At 46.4% G+C, this 26056-nt stretch overlaps 1 protein-coding gene across 2 annotated transcripts in view; it reads right to left on the bottom strand.

Moving 5' to 3' along the window:
- LOC8032122 (tubulin--tyrosine ligase-like protein 12) overlaps nt 1-26056 on the bottom strand; it is a 122822-nt gene that overhangs the window by 25995 nt on the left and 70771 nt on the right. For both annotated transcript variants that reach the window (XM_029970196.4, XM_029970195.4), the window contains exons 7-10: nt 22007-22197; nt 16266-16490; nt 13143-13254; nt 6223-6374 (exon numbers count right to left, since the gene is read on the bottom strand). In XM_029970196.4, the coding sequence (XP_029826056.3) occupies nt 6223-6374; nt 13143-13254; nt 16266-16490; nt 22007-22197 (680 nt within the window). The remainder of the gene's footprint in view (nt 1-6222; nt 6375-13142; nt 13255-16265; nt 16491-22006; nt 22198-26056) is intronic.

The following is a 26056-nucleotide window of genomic DNA, read 5'->3' as shown; positions in this document are numbered from 1 at the left end:
CGCCGATATGCCATTTCCCATGTGGTCCGTCAACAACCCGATCCCAGCCTGGTTCTTTCACGGGAGCGGGATTCCGCTCCCCGTTTATTGGTACACAAAACACAACGCTACAAAACACTCAATCTAAACTATAAATACACACGACATTACACAAATATTTACAAACGCGCGTTAAGCCAAAGCTAAACACAAAGAGGGCTCCCAGGCCTCGTGTCCCGCTATTGCCCGAAAGCAGTTGCTTGCACTTGCCTATCTTTAGCCCACCCGGAGTCCTAAGAGGCCCTTCGCCGCCTGGTCCACCGAGTATATGTTCATCGATGGGCAAGGAGGTTTCTCCTCGCCACCATGGGGCGCCTGCAGCGCCATCCAGTGGCTAGGGGAGAAAGCGGCACGTCGAGAGCCGAATTCGACATCCCGATCTACCCCGCGGCGACACGACCATGTGATCGTGTCTAAGGCGAGGCAACTGCATAGCTGCCTCGCGGCACCTATGCCGGAGTGGTTTGATGGGCGCCCTTGTGAATGCACGGTGCGCCATACTCCCCACTCCTAAAAATCGAAGTACGCCGGAATTCAGACGTACGGCTAGGCTGCTTGGGAACACCGTCGCTTTGTTTGGCCTGGAACCCCCCACACGCACACACAGCACTGGTCCCATGGGTCGTCCCTCACTAAGGTCCATTAGTTTGCCCGAGGCCTGGGGTGCGCGACCACCGCACACCTCACAGTAGACTGTGTCGACGTCGGCTTGGCGGCGGCCTCTGGGGCAACGGGGTCTTTGAGCAGTGTGCCTGGCCACCACGAGACTGGAGGCTGGAGGCACGGAGAGGGACTGTGGTTGTAACCCAGCTGCGACAGCCCTCCCGGAGCGATGCGGGCTGGAAGTCCAATGTCACCGAGAACTGCACCCCAGCGTCCTCGTGGCGTCGCGGATGTCCAACGATTGCTCCCTGAGCTGTGGTCCTGGCCGGGGAATACGCTGCCTGAAGACGAGGAGTTCAGCCCAGGCTGGTGTTTATCCAAACGGCGACTCATCCTTTCATCGTCTCCCAGGAGAGGACCATTCGGTGCATACCAAGCCGCGCCTCGAGGCAGCAGCCGCAGGGTCGGTGACTGTTTACCAGCCGAACGCCGTGCACAAAAATAAAAACATTGAAAGCCAAAAAAAGAAGGAAAAAAACACTGAGGGTTCCAAAGCAACCTTCCCCCCACCCCCAAAGGAAAAAAAACAACAAAAAAACGATGTCGGGTACACTGATTTTGGATCGTTCACCCTCTTCTTCCCTTTCCCGGGCCATGCACTCTACAAGGTTCCGATGCCATCGGGTTGCCTCTGGCTACGTGTGTTGTAGCTGTGCTGTGGTGGCCCCAGGAAATCCTGAGATCGTCGGCGCCCGCGAATGCCCCTGGCCGCTTGACCGGCTCCTCCCTTCCCTGGGGAAAAAGGGTTTCAGTTCGCCGATGTGAAATGTCCCGCGGACGAGATCAGAATTCTGGTCCCTCAGCATGTATGTCGGTCGAGACCTCTTGGAATCGATGACGAAGGGGCCAACCCACTTGGGGGCCAACGCCACCGAGAAAAACTTACTTGCATCGCTCTGAACGTGACTTCGCCTAAGAACGGAGTCACCCACCTCGAACTGCGCATCGTGGTGTGCTTTGTCATAGGTGTTCTTCTGCTTCACCCGTGCGCGAGCCCCATTTCCGCCAGCAGCATCCAGCGCCCGCGACAGTCACTCTCTTGTCCTTGTCGCGAAATCTTCGTGCAAGGGCACCGCCCTGGCCGCGCTCTGTCGCAGGCGAAGAACCGCATCGGTCGGCGTAGAGAGCTCTCTGCCGAAGTTCAGCAGCGTGGGCGTGAACCCAGTGCTGTGGTTGAGGTTGGACCGCAATGCAAACGAAATCGAAGCCAAGTGCAGATTCCAGTCCCGCTGCTTACGAGCATATGCCCCGAGCAGCGGCTTGATGTCGCGGTTCCGCCGCTCGGTCACATTTGCTTGGGGATGGAAACACAAAGTCTTACAATGCTTAATACGGAGGGCCTGGCAGGTTGCCGCAAAGACTTTCGAGCAAAATATCGAGGCATTGTCACTCACCAGTCTCTCGGGGAACCCGTAGCGACACCAGACCTCGGACAGCCTGCTCAGGACTCCCTTGGCTGTCACCTTCCGCATTGGAAACATTTCGACGAATCCGGTGAAGTGGCAGGTTACTACCAAGACATGTTGATAGCCTCCGCTTGACCGCGGCAGGGGTCCCATCAAGTCGCAGGCCGTGATCTCCCATGGCCGCATACTCACGATGGGCTCGAGGAGGCCGGGTGGTCTGCCCCCCCCTGGGCTTGCGCTCTTGGCACACTGCGCAGCTCCGAACATACCGGCACAGCTGCCCCTTCATGCCCGGCCAGGTAGCGAAACAGCGCAGCTTATGCCACAACTTCGGCGCACTGCCGTGGCCGTCCACATCGTGGTAGTGACGCAGCGCTCCCACTCTGAGATTGCGGGGAATCACGGTCTTCAACGACTCACTTGAATCACTCTCTTCCGGGAAGTAGCGCAGTAGGATGCCGTCCCCATCGATCAGGTAAGACTCCAGCTCACCTCCTTCAATGTCCGACTCCTGGGCGGTGGCACTTGGCTCTCTCGGCGTTCCGGAATGCCGGAGCGTCTTTTTGCCTGCCTGGTCAGGATCCATTTCTTGCCTGAGCCGGTCGAAGATAGCGCAACAAAACGAGTCGCTCTGCTGTGCTTCGAACAGTTCCGTTCGGTTGAACGCCGGTCCCAGTGAGGTAATCGCCTCGGCCAGCTGCGCGACGCCGCCAGCGGGGAGCGGAGCGCGAGGTGGGATTTCCCGCCTCCCGGTGGATGGCTCCGCCTCTGTAGTCTGCTGCCTTGCGCGGTGGGGGTTCCATAGGTGCGCGAGAGGGTGCGTCGGCCACCACATTTGTCGTGCCCTTCCGGTACCGAATTCGGTACTCTTACTTCTGCAGTGTCAAGGCCCAGCGCGCCAGTCTTCCGGCGGGTTCCTTGATTCGAGAAAGCCACGCGAGGGCCATATGGTCCGTCTCAATCGTGAATTTCGTCCCCTCGACATAATGATCAAACTTCTTAAGAGCAAAAATGATGGCGAGGCATTCGCGCTCACTCACCGTGTAGGACTTCTGTTGGAGATGCCCGAGGACCTCGTCCCCAATTAGCGACGCACTAGACCCACTTGAGCCCACCCAAAGTCGTAAGAGGCCCTTTGCCTACTGGTCCACCGAGTATATCTCGATCGATGGGCGAGGAGGTTTCTCCTTGCCCGCCATGGGGCGCCTGCAGCGCCATCCAGTGGCTAGGAGAGAAAGCGGCATGTTGGGAGCCGAATTCGAGATTCCGACCGACCCCGCGGCGACATGACCATGTGATCCAGTCTGAGGCAAGGCAACTGCATAGCTGCCCGGCGGCAGCTATGCCAGAGTGGTTTGATGGGCGCCCTCGTGAATGCACGGTGCACCATAGCAATCAGGGAGGTGTATCAATGATAGGCTCAGAGAACACACACTTTCAATACGATTGTCACCTTCGGGTAATTCGGCCATTCATTGTCATAGATGTGGATGCTCCCCTCTTTTGGAAAAGACAACGATTGTTGCTCGGCACAGTCAGCAGGTGACTCATGAAATATTCGAGGCCTATTACATTTCAAGGTATAAGGATAAGTGTGTCAGTGCCCCCTCGATTGCGCTCTCTGATAAGAAAATCATGTTCCTAAGAACATGATTTTCTTATCATGTTCTTAGCTGTGAAATGTGCCCTTAGGCGATGGTCCGATGCATGTTTTTCTGCGTTTTTATGCTGGTATCTGGTTTCCAAAAATAAACTACCTGTCGGTCAGCGCTCGGTTTGTGTGTTCCTTGTTCTTTGTCCTCCATACTTTTGGAGCTGTTTCCCACTTCATAAGTATGCATAACCAACTCGCCCAATTTTCTACGGTTCTTCAAGAAGTGTTGTACAATGAATAGTCTTGACAGATCTGAGGCCGACTTCTTGTGGGTCACGGAAAGACCGAAGCAGCAGCAGCTCGGGTGGATGCACCGAGGACTCGTCGTAGAGTGAGATTGAGCGACGCGCGCTGCTTGGTGTGCTGTGACCTCTGCCGGCAAGTAGACCGACAATCTCCCGTATTTGTTGTATCGTCCGTGTTCTATTTTACCTTTTATTTTACTTAAAATAAAGTAATATATATTTGCTGAAATTTTGTAACATTAATTTTTTACGAATCTAAGCACCCCCCCCTCTCGTAAAACATTGTAGATTTGAAAAAAAAAAGGGGTGCTTAGAATCAAGTAGATATGAATTGTGTCGTTTTAACCTGGAGTCTTGGGGTTTTATGTCATGCTTAATATTTGCCAGCTTGTTTGCACCCTTACATTCAGTTCATATTTAGTATTGGTGTGCGAATATTGAGATTTTCTAAAGCTAATCGAATATGAATATTAGAAAAAAATATCTTTGAATATATAATATATTTTGAATATGTGTGTCCATTAAGAAATAACTAAAGAAATTATGGAAATACTTTATTACCTTCAAAACTCAAAATAATGTTAACAAATTGAGGCAAATGAAACTACCTAACTAGGCAGCATATAAACAGTGCAACTGGTAACACAGCTGTTACAGTTGCCAACCAATTATTCGGACTTCGCAGGGACTGAAAAAATGTCCGAACTATAGAACAGTCCGAAAAATCAGCAGATTGAAAAGCTTGCCTTTATTACTTCCAAGTGGGCTTAAAAAAGCCGTAAATAGTGCCTTGTTTCAATTATGCCTCTGTTTCCGTTCGGCAACTTCTGTTAGCTTGAGAATTGCTGCCTTCTTTTCTAGCGTTATGGTCGAGTACTTTCTGCACTTCTTAATGACACATTGCGGTGTTAGAACAACAGAATGGGGCCATGACGTCCAAGCCAGCGCTGTCCGAATGAGATAAGAAGTCCAAATCCACGAGCGCAAAATGGCGACTGGCGACGTGAAGGAACTAAAAAACACAGCAAAATGATAATGATGATGATGATGACGACGTGCAGCTAAATGGAAAAAAAGGATTAGCATAGCGTCACCTAGCGTTAGGACTCAGGAGTACTCAAGTAGTGCTGCCAAACCAAATCAATCCATTTGCAGCCAACTTTCAAGCTGTCTGAAACATTGGTCGTGAATATGCACTATTTCTATGGGGTAAGTCACGGTTCCGCCTTTAGGTCCAAAATACCGAACTAGTCCGAATTATTGGAGTCCGAAAAAACCATCGGCAACTGTATACCTAAACTAGTAATCATCCATCTACTGTACATGAAGCAGGCAAAAAGTGCAACTGATAAGTACAAATTCACAAAATTAAGGTGTACATCCTGTCTAGATAGCATGTAAAAATGCAACCTGTAATGTTGTCGCACAAACAACTGGTACTGACCTTTTGCAGAGAATAATTGAAATTGCCCTTGACTAGCCAGTTAGATTTCAGGTGCTCATGCAATTATTGCAAATTATCACTCAAGAAAATTAGCTGCACCCCATGTTCAGTACGTAAGTGCTCCCTTTTCGCAGTGACAACTGCTCCTGCAGCAGAAAATATAAGGTCGCTAGAAAAGTGACTTACAATGTAGGCTTGACAAAACGAAAACCAAAACTGTTCCTCTGTTGCAAGCTAAAACTTATAGTTCTATGTATAAGGTAACTGGCGAGGGTTTATAAAAAAAATGGCTACAAGACACGAAATTTTAGGTGACCAAACGCAACTTTTAAGGAAGCTCTGAATGTTCAGGGCATGTGCCGCGCGAGGATTATTCGCTATTTCCTCGAATGTTTGGCCATAACCGAATATTGGGAATTTCGGAATATGCAATTCTCGAATGGAATACGAATCGAATAAGAAAATATTCGATTCATATTTGAAATCTCGAATATTCGCACATCCCTAGTATTTAGTGATTCCTGCTCAACTATACTGAGGAAGACCGTCCCACTCGTACGCCATTAACGTAAAAATTAAGAATTTAAAACAATCAATATGATATTTAAATGAGACTATGGAGAACCTTTGACTCGTGGAATAGCCCCGAGGAAATTATCTGTACAATTATTAAGATTAGTTCGATAGTAGCGGCCACGAATGATCCGATGCAAGAATTTTCGTCTGCCCAGCAGCCCAGCGGGTGTCCGGAAGGATTGCTCGTCTACTCACTTGTTTGCAAAGCGCAGCCAGAAGTTGCGGTAGGCGAAGAGCCTGAGGGGCTGCACACTCAACAGAAGGACCACGTAGCGGAAGTCAAACTTGACGAGGCCCACTCCACCCCTCGGGAAGAGCACCGGGTCCGTGATGTACTTGCAGGCCACCTGGGGCGGTCGGGCCAAGGTGCGTCAGACACCCACCTCCTGTCGGCCTTTCGAGAACTAATGCGAGCAAGTTACGGGCATTTTCAAAAGTGATAACGTCGCTAGAAAGAAACTAAAGTCTGTTACAGGTTAAGAAGAGCTTGCAATACGAACTGCGAGATGATTTCTACGCGTCTCTGCCTTTCCGCCTGTTCTCCTCCTCGCCGCGTGAAAACGCCGCACATGCGTACTACGACCAATCTCCGCAGAAGGCGTCCGCCATTACAATGCAAACGCTCCTCGTGACCTCAGATGAATCCTCTCTACAATTCAGGCTCTCTAGGCCGTGCCGGCAATCGCGGCGAGCTTGGAACGACTGCGCCGAAAAAGTTGCTCGTCATGCTCAACCGCTCGGCGTGCTTGAATGTTGCGACATATTTTTCCAGGCTCTTCGCAATGAATTATTTCGACTTTGTCCAAGAACGGCAAAATACTGTCGTTGCTTGCTCTCCTTTTCTTGAGACAACAGGATTCGAAAAGCAGAACCAAAAACAGAAGAGCAAAGCCCAGGTCAACCAACAGCGAAAAAACAAAGCAGACGACGTGCGAGTGCTGGTCCGCGGAGATGACGGAGGTTTACTTGGCGGTGCTTGGCAAGTAGGAAAACGCGCATTTTAGTGGTCACGTGATTACAAAGCAAACAAACAAATTCTATCGCACACTACGAGTGCCCAAATGTGAAAAGGAAGCGTGCATCGGCTGCATGCGGACGCCGTGAAGAAACATTCACGATGGCGTGCCACAACCTTGCCTTTGAAGCACCAGGTCACTCTTTTTTGTATGTAGCTTGTACTTTGTGAGACTTTTTGTTTCTCTTTTTTTTTTTTTTTTTCAGATAGAACAAGGTGCTTGCATGTTTCCGAGGGCCATATTTGGTTTTAGAGTCAAATATACCCAAACCATTGTTTGTTATAGAAGTACATTTTACATGATTTTCGTTTTAAGTATTTGGGCGTTTGATATAGACAGTAATTCGCTGTATTCGGGTTCATTATAAATAGGCACGACTGTAGTAATTTCGAATACTACGCTAATCAAAATTTTCTTTGAGGAGAACTGCATTATTTGTACTTTTCAAAGTGTTGATCACGGTAGGTTAGCCCCATTGAGTGCGCTTCTTTTTAAGCACCGATGCACTGCGAAAAAGCAACACACGCGGAGCTTGCTTTCGTGGGGTATTGCTTTTTCGCAGTGCATCGGTGCTTGGTAAAGGCCCTGTCACACTGAGTTGGACAAACAGTTGGACAACTCTATCCGGCAACACGAGGAAATCGTGTGGCCGGCAACCATGTCACATCACGGAAACAACAATAGTCGGGCAACATGTTGCTGCCACCCAGCAACTGTGTGGGCCGATTTGTTGTCCGACCACCCTGTCACACCATGCTGATGGCGGGGACAACACGGGGAACATACCACCATCTTGATTGCTTATCTTGGTTCGTGCGCAGTGCGGTGTCGCAGAAAACGTGACTTTATAAGGTGCCAGTCTGTTCGAAGGGCCGAAATCACCACAGGACGACATCAACAAGTGACTGTGATTAGGAAACTTGACACGGGAAGTATTTTCCACCCTTTATTTTGTCAAAATGTTCTTCATTCACTGACACAGCGGATAGCCCTAACCGAGGAAAGTGAGATCGCCGATGCATGTTCGGGATTTACACCACCCGGTATGAACTGTTTCTGTCCGGTCCTTTCTTTCATGCAATTCCTATTTCTACTGTAAGTTGAGTTAGCACCGGCGTCTTTTGTAGCATAGTGTTGAGCTGAACTGGGGAGTTTTCCCCAGTTCAGCTCATGGGGAGTTTTGAAATAAATCAGTTGTCTGGTAGTGGCAGTTTCCAAGTTCCAGGCATCAACAATCATGATCAGAATGGTTATTTTAATGCTTGAATTTTTTGTGGCATTAGCTACACTGGCCGAGGTTGAGCAGTTTCGCGTGGCTCTCATAATGAGCCGTGCTCATTATGCGAGCCATACTCATTATGAGCACGGCTCATTATGAAAGCCCACGCGGGGCCGCCACCGCGCGCTCCACCGCTGCCACGCTTGCCTCGCCGGTCTGCGCATTCCAGAGGAGTGACATCATAGCCGCGGCAGATGCACTGGCGCCGCCGTGTGCCCAGCTGTGTGCCTCCGCGCACAAAAGCCAAGTGTGACGCTGCACCGGAGCCGCTTGATAGCGCCTCTCCTTTTGTGCGCAGAAGCTCATGCTACGTATATCCTGGCATAGCCGAGCTAAGCCACCGCAATTTTTAATCTTTGCTTTCCTAGATTATTTTTATACTTCATCAGCAGGTTAGTAGGCATGCTATTTTATTTCACGGGCAGTAATGTAAGCTGGTCTCTCGGCAGTTCTAATTTCAACACCAGTCTGAACGTTCATGAGCATAGCTGTGACCATTTCGACAATCGCTTTCCGTAATTATGCAGTAAAAACATACATCAAGTTATTTTAGCTGCATGTCAGCCTTAATTATTGTTAAATAATGTTTTCCAAGCCTTTCATTGAGCAAGAGGTTATTAATAGGGAACTAGCTCTGCCATCGAAGCTACGTGTGCTGTCATGTTGCCGCCCGAAATTCGCTCAACCAGCAATCAGGGCAACACACGTTGTCCAACACATGTTGTCCAACACAAGTTGCTGTTTTTGTTGCTGAAAGCTGTCATACCGAGGCAACATCTTCATTGTCGTTCATGTTGTGCTGCTGTTGCTGTGATGTGACAGGTTTTTCAGACAACGGGGGGTGAGCAACAAGTTGCCCGACTGTTGGACAACATGTTGTGCTGCTGTTGCCGTCGTGTTGCCTCAGTGTGACAGGGCCTTAAGAAGCGCACGTTGCAACCAAAACTTTGAAAAGTACAAATATTTCAGCTGCATGCTACATTTTCAAAGCAGGCTGGTGCACACACGCACCTGGTGTATTTGAAAAAAAACAAAAAAACAACAACAATGAAACTGTGGACGTTTATATCTATACTGCGGTAAAGTTTTCAAAATTAGACTGGTTATTATGGTGAGTATACGTTCAGCAGAAATGATTGGACAATCTGCAATATGAATCCTTCATGACTGAAGAAAAGATATTTGCATATAGCAAAAATATATTTATATATCACCTCGATCAGCTACAGCTAGGCATCTCTATAGGTTTAATTTATGTCAAATGTGTCGGTTATTTGCCATCCTAATGTAGGCAATGGACCTTCCGAAGCCACAGTTGACAAATATACAGTGCAATCCACTTATAGCGATACCACATATAACAACCTAGAAACTGACCGCTTATAACGGTCAGTTTTTAGAGAGAGGACCGTGCATTTTTGCATGGGGTATCAGTCCAGATACAATAATAATCAGTTATAACGATTTCATTTTCAGGTCTTCTCATTATTGTTATAAGTGGATTGCACTGTAGTTAAATTAAAATTAGCTTAAAAATGAACAACCTTTACGAGTTCAGCTGGTATTCTGTTTAAGCATGGTGCAGTAGTGATAGGCTTAAAAAAACAATTCAACATTCAATTCGAAATTGTTCAGTCAAAATCATGATTCGTTCGAGCTCAGAATTAACCATTTTTGGTTTTGGACAAAGAGTCGGCATGTCTTTGGGGTTTATGCCAAAGAAAACTGGGCATGAACAGATCTTCCGACCTCCAGACAACAAGGCGCGACCCTAACACTTGGAAAACGTCCCAGCACCGATAGGAAAAGGAAACGTGATAAGCTCAGAGACGAGCACCCAGCGCAGCTCAACAACGCGCTGCACATTCACTGTCTCTCTACTTTATCCCTAGGAATAAAAAGCACTTATATACAGTCTAAGCTCATTATAACAAACCTTGATTTTGACCAAGATTTTGGTCTGTTGTAAAAAGAGTATGCTGTACGCAGACATGAAGTTAAGTCAATGGCACATAGAGAAAAAACAACCCAACTTCACAAATCGGTATGCTATATCCAAATGTGTGTTGTAACCAGGTCTGTTATAATGAACTTAGACTGTAATCCTTTAGCCCTAAACGCATTCCGTGTAAAAAAATCTGCAGCTTTACGCCATAGCGTGCAAAAAGGCGACGGCGACAGACGTCATTGCACATAGTAACAGCCACTCGTCATCTAGTACGCCATCACACACAACACGGTCTTGTGGTCACTGAAGTGTGTAGGCAGTGCTGTGTGTCCACACAGTGCACACGTGTGTGCGCACACCAGTCCTTGCCCCAGACTAGATCAAGACTTGAACCCTCACGAGTGGTGGGTTCCGTTACGTCTGATAGCAGACGCAAACAGAATTCCACGGCGAGGTGTGTGCATCGTACTTTGACTGAAAACTTGATTAATCTAGACATGGGCACTTCACCGGTCGAATTGGTAAAAACCAAGATGGTGACCAACAAAGAGCTTTAAAAGCAGGGTGAACGAAATCGGAGAAAGCTCATGTATTTTGACACAACATCCCCATCTTCGCTACTGGCGGTCGCGCAGCTGCTGCAATGGGGTGAATAGGTGAATACCGTATTTACTCGCAGAATGAACACACTTTTTTTTCCGAAAAATCGATGAAAAGTTAGGGGGCGTTCATTACGCGAAGTAAAATTTTTGCATCGGTATTTACCTTTTTTTCTGAAAAATCGAAGTAACTTCTTATCTCTTTGCGCGGGGCGCCCAGACCATCTCTTTGCATCTCTTTGCGCGGGGCGCCCAGACCCCCTCTTGCCGCCTTTCGCAAGCTGTTTTGTTTGCTTAGGCGTTGCTTAGGCGAGGGCTCTCCGCTTATCTTTCTTATCTCCTTGCGCGCGAACCCCACCCCCCCCCCCCAAACCAAACTGCGCTGTGCAAAAAAAAAGAAAAAAAGCTCCTCCTTTTCTTTTGTTTCTCAGTTCCTCGGGTTTTGTTTTTTTTTGCCGCTTTTGGCAAGCTGTTTTGTTTGCTTAGAGAGCTTCTCCGCTCCTCTTTCTTCCCTCCTCGCGCGCAGCGCGCGACCCCCCGTAACCAAACTGCGCTGTGCAAAAAAAAAAAAAAAAAAAAAAAGCTTTTTTTTGCTTTTGTTTTTTCTTAGTTCCGTTGTTTTTTTTTTCTTTTTGCCGCCTTTAGCAAGCTGTTTGGTTCGCTTAGAGCGCTTCTCCGCTTCTCTTTCTTACCTCATTGCGCGCGGCGGCGCGCGAACCCAAAATCCAAACTGCGCTGTGCAAAAAAAAAAAAAAAAAGCTCCTCTCCATGTTTTTTTTCTCTTGCTTCGCTTGGATCTTTGCGAATTTTTTTAACGCCTTTTGCAAAGCGTTTTGTTCGCCCACGCTGCCCATGCATTCGCGACCTCGCTGCACCAGGATAAAAAAAGTGCGTTCATTTCACGCGCGTGGGGGGGGGGGGGGGGGGGGGGGGTCAAAATTTTGACATCCGAGTTGAGTTGGGGGTGCGTTTATTACGCGAGTGAAAAAAAAAGTCGAAATTTTGAGATCCGACTTTGGGGGGGGGGGGGGGGGGGTGCGTTTATTACGCGAGTGCGTTCATTGTGCGAGTAAATACGGTATTTTTGCTAACACTTCACAGTGCACAAACACGACACACGACACACTATGAAAAATACATACACACAAACACATTCACTCACGCAGCGTTGACTGTCAGCTCTGGTATATATTAAGGGGGGGACACTACCCAAGGAAGAATGTTTGAACCACTAGTCTGATTTAAATGACACCTACAGGGCTTATTTCTGTTCATGTTGAGAACATCTGTGCCAAATTTTTGTTAACCTGGGTGAAGTACAAAAAAACTGCAAATGTTCAAAGATGAAAGTGCCTATCGTTTTGAAATTGCTTATAAATTTGTGGTTTTCATGTGTTATATTGCTTTACGACAGTTCAAAGCAGATAGCTATTTTCATGACAAAAAAGATATATAAACTCAAATACTGTTTTCTAAATTACTATCCTTTGTCCAAAACTTTAATTCTTGAGCATGAAAAAGTGACAGAAATAGAAAATACAAGCTCATAGCTATCTTTCCCTTAAAATTTCACCCTAGAAAAACTCATAAATATGAATCTAAGTTACGTAATAGAAAAAACAATGGTTTTCCTAAAATGAACTTTATGGCGAAAAGTGGAATGGAGAAATATGCAATCACAGAGCTCCAACCTCTACCTTTTCTTTAGCATCGGTGGACCGAAAATAATTTTTGATAAGAAATTAACTATGCAGTGTAAACTAACGAAACTTTCTGAGAATCCTCTGTAGATGTTGCTTAAGACATTTTTCAAACTAAACTTTTTTTTGCAGAAATTGCTTTTCTTTGTGTGTATGTATTTTTCCTAGTTTGTTGTGTTTGTGCACTGTGAAGTGTTAGCATTATTCACCAACTCGCCCGAGCTGAGGTACTGACCAAGAATATTTTTGGGTGATGGCGGCGCTTTGAAGGGGACGGGCACTTAACGTATATTTTCCGAAATTCCCAAGTTCGTAACAACGTTAATATAGGTCAACTGTGCGAAATGGGTGCTTCTGCAGTATTTTATTGTAGCCGGGATCCCACACGGATGAAGCATACTCTAATTTGGAACGAACTAGGCGCTTGTACATGATTAATTTCAGCGATGAAGGGGCTTGAAAAAAAATTTGTTTTAAGTAGCCCAGGATATTGCCCACCGTACCACCAGGTGGGGTCTCAGAGGCCCCTCGCAAAAAGTGCTTGTTCTTTGGCCAACGACGCGACAGACATACCTTAGGTCCGGTGGAGGGTAACCTCAGGATGTAGTGGAGGTTGTCGGTGACGTGGGTGTCCAGGCTCCGGGCCAGGTTCCACGGCTTGCAGATCCAGTGGTTGTCCAGGCCCCTGGGAGGGTGGACACACCCCGACAGAGCAGACATCTTTGCTCACAATGCCAGCAACCACCTTGTTCTATAAAGTCTTATCAAGTTTTAGCACAAAAAAAGATAAAAAGTGTGACGTGACGCCAAGAAAAAATGTATAACACCATGAAAAGCTGTCATGCTAGAAAAAAAAAACTAACATAATAATAAACTGTTTCATGCCTACCGAACGGAGCGGAATTACGTCCCATTAATTTTCACGAAAGGTGTTCGCACGTCGTTGTGAGCATGACGGTTGTCATGTGGCACCATGATGTCACGTGACGTGGCGGTAGGTGACGCAGTATGGTAATTCGAGTGATGTGATCACATGACACCATGGCTTAACACCGCTACATTGTGCGAAATTATTAGAAACGTATGTAAATTCCTCGAATAAAATGGCTATTCGATTCTCCTTTTAGACTCCCATAAAATCCCAAGCAAGCGCACACTCAGAATTTGGAGACAATCATGTAAAACTGAGGGATGGACACTCCTTAGGTCAACAATATGTAAAGATATGTCCTTCGTGCATTTTCCAGACGTTAGAAAAACAAGGGATGGACGCTTCACAAGGAATGAGCGAATGCTCAGTATTTTCTTGTAGATCCCAAGAATCCCCATTTGCATGTGAACGACATAGCGCACCCACTTCACATGGTTTCCCCCCCTAAAAATGCAACATAATTAAAACTCTCGTCACAATAAGAAAAATCCAGGTGGAACATTCTTTACAGTTACGAACGTTCCAGAAACACTGTCGCGGCAACGTTCTGTTCCGAGACAATTTCTGCGTGTTTCTCCAACTTCTTTTGTTAATCAAATACCACGACCCGCATACAACGCTCGTATAACAACTTCGGCACAGCGCCCATTGATCCTTTAAATATTTTTAACAATTAAGTTGTTTTCGACGAGTCTCTCAACCCTACACGTTGCGCATCATTATTAGGGCTCCATGTTCACGGCTTTCTTTCTCTCGGTATTCCGGAATGTCTTTTCGGGGTTAATTTTAATGCGACAGCATTTAGGGGCTCATGTCGCAGAAAAGCCAATGTCGGTGGCGTTGCGACGGGAAACTCCTGGTTGGTCGATAGGGTCATGACGCCCACAGCCACATGACTTCGCGCAGGAATTTCAAACAACCCACAACGCTCCCATGAAACGTGACATCAAACGGGGAATGAAAGTGATTAAAAAAAAAACCGACAAGTAATGCGAATTAAAGGTCGCCGCATGTAATTTTTTTCTTTCTCGGCATTTTGGGGCTATGGGGGAGAGGGGGTGGATCGGCTTCACCTTCACCTTGAGGTGGAAAGAGCGAATTACCATTCTGTGACGTCATGGACTTCATACGCAAAACTTAAAATAAATCTCTCGCCGTCAATATTGCGCTAAAAAATTATTTTTTTCCGCGTAAAATTTATGTCTTGACGCGCGTGTCCCAATTAGAGTGTTTAAAAAAGACTTTTCTTTACAGGGGCCCTTTAAACAAAAATTTGAACAATTTTAGGCGGGATTCGAACCCGCGACCCTTTGGTTGCAAGCAAGACGTGCTACTCACTAGGCCACGCAAGGCATGCTGCACGGCTTGGGAACAAGCAAAAGTTCATATGCTTATGTTTTGCAATCATATTCCACTCTTAAAGGCGAAGCTTAAGCGTCCTCCTGTAAATTTTTTCTTACTGACTCGGTGTTTTCTGGCGTCAACTTTTGCCGTCAGAAAAAGAACCCGCGTTCATTGTGGCTTATGTTGAAGAAAACCAGACAAGGCCATGGCACCACGTGCGACCCAAATGCTCGGGAAACAGTTTGGTGTCGACGAGAGAAGTTAACAAGACAAGGCATCTGGTCTTCAAAGAAACAAGAAGACTCACGGACAGTTCAGTCGAGGCTTCATCCCGAATCAACAGAAAATAAAGCTGCAGATCAAGAGTTCCATGAATCTTGCATTTTTCTCATTCAATGTTGGCTCTAATTTGGGTGTCTCCCCCAACCCCCCAACCCCTTGAGCCCATAAATATCTGCTCAAGGATCACTTTTCAGGGTTTATTGGTAAGCAAACCAAGAAAAGTGTAATTATTTACCATGTAAAGGTGTTTCACAGACTTGCCTTGCCCTGCAGAGAGGCAGTCCGCTCTCATTTTTATTTATCTATTTATTAAAAAAAAACTGCCCGCCAGTCTCTTTCAGTGATTACAGCAGACATTGCAAGCACAAAGAGCTCCATACTAAATGAAGTAAAGGAGAAACAACTTCAAAGACATTTCATGTCTTTCTTGATTACAAAAGAAAACACGGTACTTATGAATCATTCACAAAGAGCAACTCAATTGCTTCAATATAAGATTCAACACCGGTGCATTTGAAACACTGAGGGTTAAGGCGATACCCACATTTTATAGCAGCAGGAAAAAAAGTGACTAAAACAATTATTATTAAACGAGTACTTGACAAGTGTGCAGTTTTGATTGTTGGGCAAGTTGGGGCTGAATTGGGGAATACATTGTGGCGCTCAAAGACAAGGGCAAGAGGAGAACTGGACAAAACACAGTGGTGACCAGTTCTCCTTTGGTCCTTATGTTAGAGTGCTACCATGTATTCTTGACAAGTCTATTGCTGTGCTCATGTCTAGTTGCTCCAGCTTCTGATGTATTAATACACGAGTTGTTGCTCCTTTTAAGGGCGTTGTTTAAAAGAAAACACATGAATTTAAGGCACCTTAATTTTGTACGGTCAGCAAAGGTCAATAATCAGGTCTTTTTAAGCAACTTAGCGGGGGAATCGAAGCATACGTCTTTACGGTAAACAAATCTAACTGCTTGCTCTGAACACTTTCAATAACGTTTATGTTTCTTTGAGTGCGAGGGAACTAGGCTCTTGTGGTTCAGAACACCGTGTATCAATTTCCACAAATAAAACTGACATTATCGTCGTAACTATTATCCTCAATTATTGTCATTCTTTAGCCCCCAGAAAAGAAAGGCTCACCTGTCCTGCCTCTGCTGGAAGTAGGAGACAAACTGGGGCAGCTCGGTCTTCAGGTTGTACGTGGTGGGGAGCCAGGCAGGGAGGGTGGCCAGGGTGGCCGGGTCTACCGTGGGGCCACCCTGGGCGTCCCGGCGGCACACCAGCGCCAGCAGGTCCTTCACCGTGAGCACGTGCTCAAAAGGGAACTGGTTCACTCGCTTCCAGCCCCCTTCTCTGCTCAGCTCTCTGGTACAAGAAGCGGGGAATAAACGTGTTAGCCGTATGGAAACAATGTTTTGGGATTCGGATAGTTCGATGTCTTTCACGCTTTGACAAAACTTTGTTGCAAAGGATTATGAAAAAAAAAAACACTGCAAGACTCACTTTGAGTGAAAAGCACCTCCATACTGAAAATAAGTTAATGTAAATATTGCACTCAAAATATTTTTCTTTTGGAGGAAAAGAGGGGAGAGCCGCTCCCTGTATGTCACTTTGTGACATACAAGGAGCGGCCATAATAACCAGCAGATTCGGCATAGAAAAAATCGTAAGGGTGCAGGCAAGCTGGTGAATATTAACCATGTTGAATTAACCTGAGACTGGGGGAGGGAAGAAACGTCAAAACGTAGAAGGGACAGAAAATAGACAGGACGAAGTCTCAAACTCAGCTCGTCCTGTCTATTTTCTGTCCCTTCTACGTTTTGATGTTTCTTCTCTACCCCAGTCTCAGGTTAATTCAACATGGTTAACATTTGGCATGCCTTGCAAGATTAAAATTCTAAATGATCATTCTTGAATTGGACACGCAAACATTGTTTCACAAAAAGTGATTTCTACTAAGGCGAAAGCCTTAAGTGTCTCACCGTTCAGTTGACCTTCAAAGTCCTTGAGCGAAAACACGTCGGTGTCACGAAAGGTACCAAAACGTTTACGTGACCGCTCAGGCGGCAACTCAATCGTATGCTCAATGAAGACGCCGTCCTTGGTGTTGTACTAGACGTTGTCCTCTAGCTGTCGTCCTTGAGGTTACCCTAGAGATCGCCCTAGCGAACGTCCTAGACATTGTCCTTTAGACATCGTTCTCGACGTCATCCTCTAGACATTGTTCTCGACGCCGTCCTTAAGTTCGTCCTAGAAGTCATCCTAGAAGTTGTCCTAGACGTTGTCTTTGAAATCGTCCTGGATGTCGTCCTAGAGGCTGTCTGAGAGGCCGTCCTTGGCGTCGATCTCCAGGACGTCATCCTATAGGTCATCCTAAACTTTAATACGTATAGAAACATTACACGGAAGTATTTTGCTCGCGGGACTATGATGTTTCACCTTCCTACATGTAACCAGTCTTAAGTAGGGGTGTGCGAATACCAAATAGTAAGTCTCAATTCAAATATCAAATCGAATAAAAAAAAAAGGAAAGCCGAATACAGTCGCCAACCGTTTTTTCGGACTCCGATTCTTCCGACTTGTTCGATATTTCAAACCTAAAGGCGGAACCGTGACTTACCCCATAGAAATAGTCTATATTCACAGTCAATGTTTCGGACAGCTTGAAGTCCAAAAGTTTGATTATTTGGACAAAATCATTGTGAGCGATCAGCGGAAAACACCATCGAGCCGCGGCCATTTTGAATTCTATGTTGGCTGCAAATGGATTGGCTTGGTTTGGCAGCGCTACTTGAGTATTCCCGAGTCCCACCGCCGTTGCTATGCTAGCCCTTTTTTTTCCAGTTAGCTGCACGTCATCGTCATCATCCTTATTATCTTTTTGCTTTGTTTTTCCATTCCTTTGCGTTGCCAGTCGCCATTTTGCGCTCGTGGATATGCGCCTCTTATCTCGTTCGGACAATGCTGGCTTGGACGTCAAGGCCCCATTTGTTGTTCTGCCGCCGCGATGTGTCGTTCAGAAGCGCAGAAAGTACTCTACCATAACGCTAGAAAAGAAGGCAGCGATTCTCAAGCTAACAGAAGTTGCCGAACGGAAACAGAGGCGTAACCTGAACAAGGCGCTATTTACAGCTTTTTTAAGCCCACTTGGAAGTAATAAAGGCAAGTTTTTCAATCTGCTGATTTTTCGGACTACTCTATTATTCGGACATTATTCGGTCCCTGCGAAGTTCGAATAATCGGTCGGCGACTGTATCGAATTAAATATTGAATAACAAATTTATTTAACAGGAGCTCAAATATTTGCGAATTCTCACGCAAGAAAAGCAGCTGCTGCACGTGAACAGGGGTCAATTTCTCTCTCCGGGCCACAACAATGTTGCAAGCCGTCGAAAACAACTTTTCGCTTCGTACACTCGTTGCTGGAATGCCCATGTACTTCATGGCCATCTTGCACAGTCCTGGGAAGTGTTGCTTGCCTGTTTCTTTCCAGAACGTTAAAGAGTCTTGGTCCTTACCGCAAGCGGGCTCTCGAAGGTTCCGCTGAAACTGTTTGATGTTGGCTGTTTGGGAGCACTGTCTTCTTTCTGAATGACGCTGCCAGCTTCTCAACGCTGTCCCCGATACAGCTGACGCGCTCCTCGTGAGCTGTAGACATTGTCGCTCCAGTACTGTCACTTGATGCTCCTCCTGGAGAGCTCTGCAACTCAGCTCTTGCAAGCTCCAAGAGCCCCTGGAACGTTTGAGCACAAAAGAAGTACTTAAACCTTGGGTCACAGGCGGTTGCCAACACAAACTCCTTTTGCTTGTTCTGCCCAGGAAACCTTGTCTTCATGCTCTTCATCAATTTTATTGCAAAACCCTGAGGTGTCATCATCTGCTGCAATGCAGTCTATCAGGACCAATTGTGTTCCACAGAGAAATGGTACTACAGACAACAAAGTTGCCTACTTCTTTCTGGCCACTAAGGTCTGTGGTCGCCAACGCGATTGGTTCAAGGGCTTTGACGAGCCCAGCCACCGCTTTTCACTCCTTGTGGTATCAGGTCGGACACAGTTGCCTCAGAGGTGGCAAGCCCTAAACAGCAGATTCTTTCAGCTGCACAAGACGCGAGAGCATGTCATGTTCACTGTTCCACCTTGTTTCCAAGTCTTGCCGCAGCTTGGTCACTGTGTTTGTAATGACTAACAATAGTGCGGCACTTCTTGAGAATGGTGGGAACTCCTGCTGTTTCTTCTTCGGCATCTTTCATTGGAACGCAAGAAATGCCTCTAAGGGCTGTACAAAATTTTCACACATTGTCCGTAACCAGATAAACTAGCACTTTCTGCAGTGACGGCTCCCAGTTATCTATCATTGCTTGCAAGTGCTCCAGAACGTTGCAAGCAGTGTGGCTCTCTATGACACTCCGGTAGTCCAGCGCAAAGCTTCTCATCTCGAAGCTGGAAGTTAAGTAATGGCAGGTGAAGCTGATGTAACTTTGGTTAGACCTCCATGTCAACATGTCAACATGTCACTTGTAGACGAGATAGACTCTATGCCTTCCTGGAAGCCCGCACGCATCCTCTTCTTGACAGCCTTGACTGTGCCTCTGTAGAACTCCGGGATGATTGTCCTTGAAAACATTGTGCAACTGGGTACCTTGTACAACGGCTCCTGTAAATCATCAGCTCTTTGAAACCCCAATTTTCGACACAGAGGTATGGCTGAAGGTCGAGCGCCAGCATTCGGACAATCCTGGTGGTTATCGCCGTTCTCTCGTGCTGCGATAGGTCTTTACCCGACTTCAGCGCACTTTTGATGAGCGGCTGCACACCGTCTGGTCTTTTTTGCTTCCCACAGTCTTTCAAAAACACACTGTGCAAAGAAAAATGCTTGTTCCCAAGATGGTTCGCAAGTGGCATCCTCACACTCGATGGCGTTTGAATTTTCGTTTCACAGCTTTTGCTCTCTTGTGCCAAGTTCTTACAAAACGTTTCCAAATGGCACTTTTCGTTCGCTCAGTCATGTCGCCCCTGACTGAAAGCAGGTCCGTTGGACTACGTTTTCCGACAGATAATGAGATGGAATTTGGGAGCAGAAAACGTCGGCTTGGTTTCCTATCGCAAAGGGCTTAATCAACCTGGTTTCGGATCGCCCGGCAAAATAACACAGACAGAGCCGTGGACGCAGAGCATGCAGGGCACTACCTCTATTCCGCCTGAAAAAATAGAGAAATCGATTGGCTCTGTGGCCAAGAGGTGGCGCGAGTACCACCCGCGCCGACTAGCGCAGACCACGCGCCGACCACAGCATGTCGTAATGCACGGTATCGCGGTTCACCATGGGGTGCTTTCGTTTCGTGCTCGAGAAATACTGTCGCCGATCCCTGTCCCGTGTTTTCGTTCCGTACCTCCGCATTTCAGTCGCCGATCCCTCTCAAGTGTAACTACAACTTTTGTTTGTGAAGGAAATGAGACATGTGGCTGTTTTAGTTTAGTTTCATGGCTCATCTGTGTCATGACCACAATTAAATCTGCATACTATCAGGTTCATGGCATTCAAACTTTACGTATTAAGAGCCCGTGCTCTAGACTAGTAGAACTAAAATGTGCTTCGGCTATTCTCCGTCAACCAGGCTCGCCGAATATATCAAATAATCGAGTAACCTAATACTTACGATTCAATTCGCGAATCGAACTATTCGAAAACTTACTATTCGGTTCGTATTCGTAAATTTGAGTATTTGCACACGCCTACCTCCTGTAATTTGTTTTTTAGAACTCCAGTCAAAGGTATAAAAATATTTAAAAATGAAGCAAAAACGGCAACCGAGCATTTCCTACATCTTACAGTACCAGGTGTTCGTTGTTTGCACACTAGTTCGCAATCTTGCTCCTGCAGATTATGCTGCTCGTCCCCTGCCTCTACTATGGTCGACTTCCGTTACTCCAACACCGACGGGACTTACAAAATCGATCTGAATTATCCGAAAATCGAATTAAAGAAAAGGCGGGAAAACAGCCCAAGCCGGACCCACTTTCGTTGGACGTAGTCGCGACGCTTTGTTGCCGTTTACGTCTGAAACAAGCATCGAACAGCAAGCTCCAGATAGCGTAGATACATTTGAACGCGCTTACAACCTCGCTCGGCCGCTCGGTTGGGGTGCTTTTGACAGCCTCCTTGTCACCTCCATTCCCTGCGTCCATCCTATGGCCAGTCACATTGACTACAATGTCATCATCCGTAAGTGGTCTGCAGGCATGTACATATGTAGTGCCTAAATTCAGAACAGTTCCACGCTCTAAATTCAGAGCCTCCCACAGACAATTCGTAAAGAAGTCTCCCCATGAAGCGGAGTTCCACAACCGAGTTAATCTAACAATGTTGCCAACCACCCTACCCCGAGCTGCTCACCCATAGCTCTTAAAGTGGTAGTTGCACCACTACCCCATAGCTCTTCAAGTAGCATAGTCGTCTCTCACTAATATGAGCCCCATTAATATGGGTAGCCCACTGTACAGACGTTTTCGGAGACGATTTGAGTAAATGCTCACATTTTTCTTACTCCCATTATTACTTACAACACGCATTACAGACGACTTTTGGGGGGAACGCAGGTGTCCATATTGACTAGACATCACTGTAGTTGTACCACTTACCCATAGTTACTGAAGTGGTAGCTGTGCAATTCACCCATAGCTGTTCCAATGATGGTGGTACCACTGACCCATGGCTCTTCAAATGGTAGTTGTACCACACCACTAGAGCAGCTCTTCCTATGGTAGTTGTCCCACTCACCTGTAGCTTTTAATATGATAGTTGTACCATACCCCTATAGATATTCCCATGGTAGTTGTACATACCCCTACAGCTCTGCAAATGCCAGCAGTCCCACTCACCCATAGTTCTTGAAGTGGTAGTTGTACCAGAGGATGTCAGCCTCCCGCTCGTCGTCCGTCAGCTCGAACGAAGGGTGTGTCAGGTGCTCGTTGACGTAGCGATACTCGGAGAACACCTTGAGCTTGCGGTCCGTCGGCACGGGCCCAAACGCCACCGAAGTGTCCGGCAGTGACTCCTCCTTGCGGCCGCTCTGCAGCATTCCAAACGTCCGGGTAAGAGAGCTCCGTCACAAGGGCCAGGTTAACCTCCCAACTGGGAGGTTACCCTGATAGACATTTGGGACTCGATCTTCCCCAAGTTTCATCTGGATTGAATCAGAAGTTTAGTCTTGCATAAAAGTAAACTTTGAAATGTGTTTTTCTTAAATTTGTTTTCGCCCTGGCTCCAGAGTTTGTAGACACATTTTTTCCTCCTTGCAGATAGATGTCAAGTCACAACGAAATTCTACACAGCAGTTCATGAGGGTGCACAGAATGTGCAAATCATGTTAGTTACGAGATAAATACTACCACTTTTACAAAAAATACAAAACAAAAAGTGCAATTGTTGAAAATACCAGCAGATAACTTTTTTATATTTTTATATATAAAAAGTTTAGATATTACTGATACAAATATTCAAATTGCTGATTCATGAAGGACCAACCTGGCTGATTAGGCCACTCTGTCTTTATACTTAGAAGAAAAATTGTGAGCATGAAACGTGTGTTTTTTACGCATGTCATGCATCAGACATACAGTCGATCCCAGTTATAACGAAGTCGACGCGATTTTTAAATATGTTTGCTATGGCCGCATTTTCCCATTGGCGACAAGATGTTTCGGTGATGCCACCTTGCGGGCACCCTCCTGCGATGTAGCGAGTATGATTCGAGCAGGTGATGCCCCAAGTAATCGCACAGAGTGGTTATGTTAGTTTCTTCCTATGTCAATAGATAACTCTTCATTTATTTTAAAGAATGCGTATGACATGATTAAGTGTTTTTTCCTACAGATGTGCAGAGTCCAATGCCACTTTTAAAAGATACAATTGTTGAAGTGTACAGAAACAAGCCTGAAGCTTGACAGACAGCTTGCGTAGCGTGCGTCACGGCAACTCCGACTCGTCTTTTGTTGGATCTGAGAAGACTCCCGTAGAAAAAGTTGTTTTGCCATCACCAAGGTGTAGAACGAACTGTTATCTTATGCTGAATTCCACCGGTCGTTTTGAAGCGTGCCGGGATCGACTTTTCTGGAGCGTGCCCATTTCACTGGGCAATCGGGATTGAGACGGATGTGTTCCGCTCGTCCTTTTGGATCGGCTCCCACTCGAGAACTCGATCCGGATCCGAGAAAAGTTGCTCCGCCGATTTCGGCGGATTCGACCGGAAGCCAGCCTGGCCAGCCTGCCGCAAACACGTGACTTCCTTTCTCGCCGGGCATCTCGCCGGGCATCTCGCCTTGTAAGAGATCCGGGACCGCGGGAAGGGGATTCTCAGGAAAGCATCCACTGATCCCAGGGGAGCGGTCATGTTCTACTGGGGATCCAGGGGTGGAGCAAATCGGTTCGGATTGCGTGCTCCACCTCGGATCTGGTCTACTGATCCCGGCGCACTCCAAAACGGCCAGTGGCATTCCCCATGAGCTGTTCACACGCGGCGTTATTGTGTTGCGCGGTGCAGTACATGCTTTGGCTAATATGGAGCTTACCGCTATCAACGCTTATGTTGTAGTGTGACTCGACAGTTGCTGGCAAGCCTTCGGACGAGGTCGTGCCAACTAAGTGTAACTGACTGTGCTTTTTTTCTTGCAATGATGTCGTCATCTCTTTTTTTGTTTTCTGATGTGAGGCAAAGGAGTTAACGACATTGTGACTTCTGTTCAAAAAAGAAGCTAAAATTTCCGCAACTTTCTACAATGCCTCGCTCGGCCCGGCTAATTATGGCAATTGGTTAATCGGTTTACTTAAATTTTTGTTAAAGATTTACTATAAATAATAAAGTTCTCGCTGAAAAGCGCGCCAGACATTGTGCACAAATTTGGTTTTGGTTCACGAAAACAAACATGCAAACAGTCGTAATCCATAACAGGCACATAACTCATTTTTGGAATGCTAAAGTCACCGACTCCTTAACTCTCACAGGCGTCAATCGCGGAGGTAGTTTCGCACGTTTTGCGTCGAATAAGCGAGCTAGCGGGCATTTAGTTGAAACGGGCCTGGGAGTCAGCCACCGGTTGTTTCGTGGAAGCAGGTTTATTGGTGCGCAAAATGCAAAAAGAAATAAACTTGGAACTAAAAAGAGACCATCACTCACAGAAAACAGGAAACCAAAGGAGGATACAAAGTGGCTTTTATCGAAGCGCTTACTACACATAGGATAGGTTTCCGAGTTTGGCCTGCCTGTTTACAGCTTGATGAGCTGTTTCTTCCTCAGTTTCTTCTTGTTCGGATAAAACAAAAATTACACCCTGCACTTCATGATGGGTGTTGTATTCAGGTAAGGTGCTGGATATTTTGTTTTTCATTCAGCGCTTTAGTACTGTGGTAGAGAACAGTATATCACCACCCCAGAGCGTCGAAAGCACCAAAAGTGATTGCTTAGCACGGTTATAAGTGCGACATCTTTGAACTGTGATAAAATGTGATGCCACAAATATCACTCCACAAAAAAAAACGTGTGAAACAGGCATGAAACACGCAAACAACACATGAAGCGAGCCGACGAGCCAAGGAATCTGCTGCGCCGTTTTATCTCTCTCCTACTTACTACGTCACAAACGATGATGATAGCTAGAGAAGCCTCCCCTGTTGTTTGTGCACGCCGCCAATAAGTGGAAAAGTGCTTAAAAAAAGCCACAACAAAGCCGCGTTTCGCTTCATTACAATAGAAGTTACGAGCGCTCTTTGTAACACGCGTTGCAACACACCTAAAAGCGTGCCTCTCCTTCCAGGAGCTTGAGCACTGCGGGAAAGCGTACGTAAAACAAGGAGCCTCAGACACGCATTATGCGTGCAACCTCCCCTGGTGCGACTGGACAACATGTTGTGAATACAGTGCGCAGACGCGATGTGCACTTTCAACGATCCGCAAAATACAAGAAAAGGAAAAAGAAAGTCTAGTAAGAGGAAGATCAACCACCTTTAATACTCCAGGAGGTAATAGACGAAACGGGAAGAAACTTTGCAGAAGTTCTTTCTGCGTGTATGTCTACCGGTGGCCATAAGCATGTCTGGTAGTCTAGGCAAGTGTAGGACACCGGCCAATCACTGCGAATCCATTTTCGCGTACCTTAATTCTTTAGAAAGACAGAGACGTGATTTTCCCATTCTCAGACATGTTTAAAAATCACTTCTTTTTCTCCTTTTGGTTGGGGCTGTAACGCAACCGAAAACCGTGTAGAATCTCAATATCTGGAAAACGCTCCAGCGACTCTTCCTAGCTCTTCAAAGCATCTGATTGAAAAGAATGCAGAATGTAGAAATCCGGAACACGCTTGCAAGAGACACAGCGAAAGTCACTCTCCCTGACTCCGTGAGGCAGGGGATCGAAGTGTGCACTGTCTTGGCAATGAGCGTCTTCATTCATCAAGAAAGCTAAACAACAACGTGCGCACGTCCTCCGTCTCGCTATGTCGACCTCACGTCGTCTGCTCGTGCTCGGCGTCCCAAGAAAGCAAGCAAAAATAGATGTAAAATCATTGGCAGAACAAAATTAAAAAATGTTTTAGGCGGTGTTTTGTTCATTCCTTTTGTTTGGCGTGTCCAATTTCCTCTTTTAACTGCGAGGAAAAAGGTATCCCTTCCCACACACATTCTCCGTTTTATTTACTCCTATGATTCCGAAACACCATTTTCTTGTAATTTTCATAAAAGATCTCAGCACTTCAAAAATTTTCTCTCGTTTTATTCACAGCGCGGCCTCCACTTTGTTCGTAAAAAAACGGGATAAAGTTAGATTAAAAGTATGGCAGCAGGAGCATGCCAAAAACATTTTTGTTATAACCAATATTTTGCTATACCCAGGTTTGTTATAAGTGGGTTTGACTGTATTGAACTAGAAGCAGAGAATT

Source organism: Ixodes scapularis, unplaced genomic scaffold (assembly GCF_016920785.2).
Source record: "Ixodes scapularis isolate PalLabHiFi unplaced genomic scaffold, ASM1692078v2 PGA_scaffold4__175_contigs__length_147842914, whole genome shotgun sequence".
NCBI classification, from domain to species: Eukaryota; Metazoa; Arthropoda; class Arachnida; order Ixodida; family Ixodidae; genus Ixodes; species Ixodes scapularis.
Note: the sequence above shows the minus strand (reverse complement) of the source record. Positions and strands in the feature narration are given on the sequence as shown.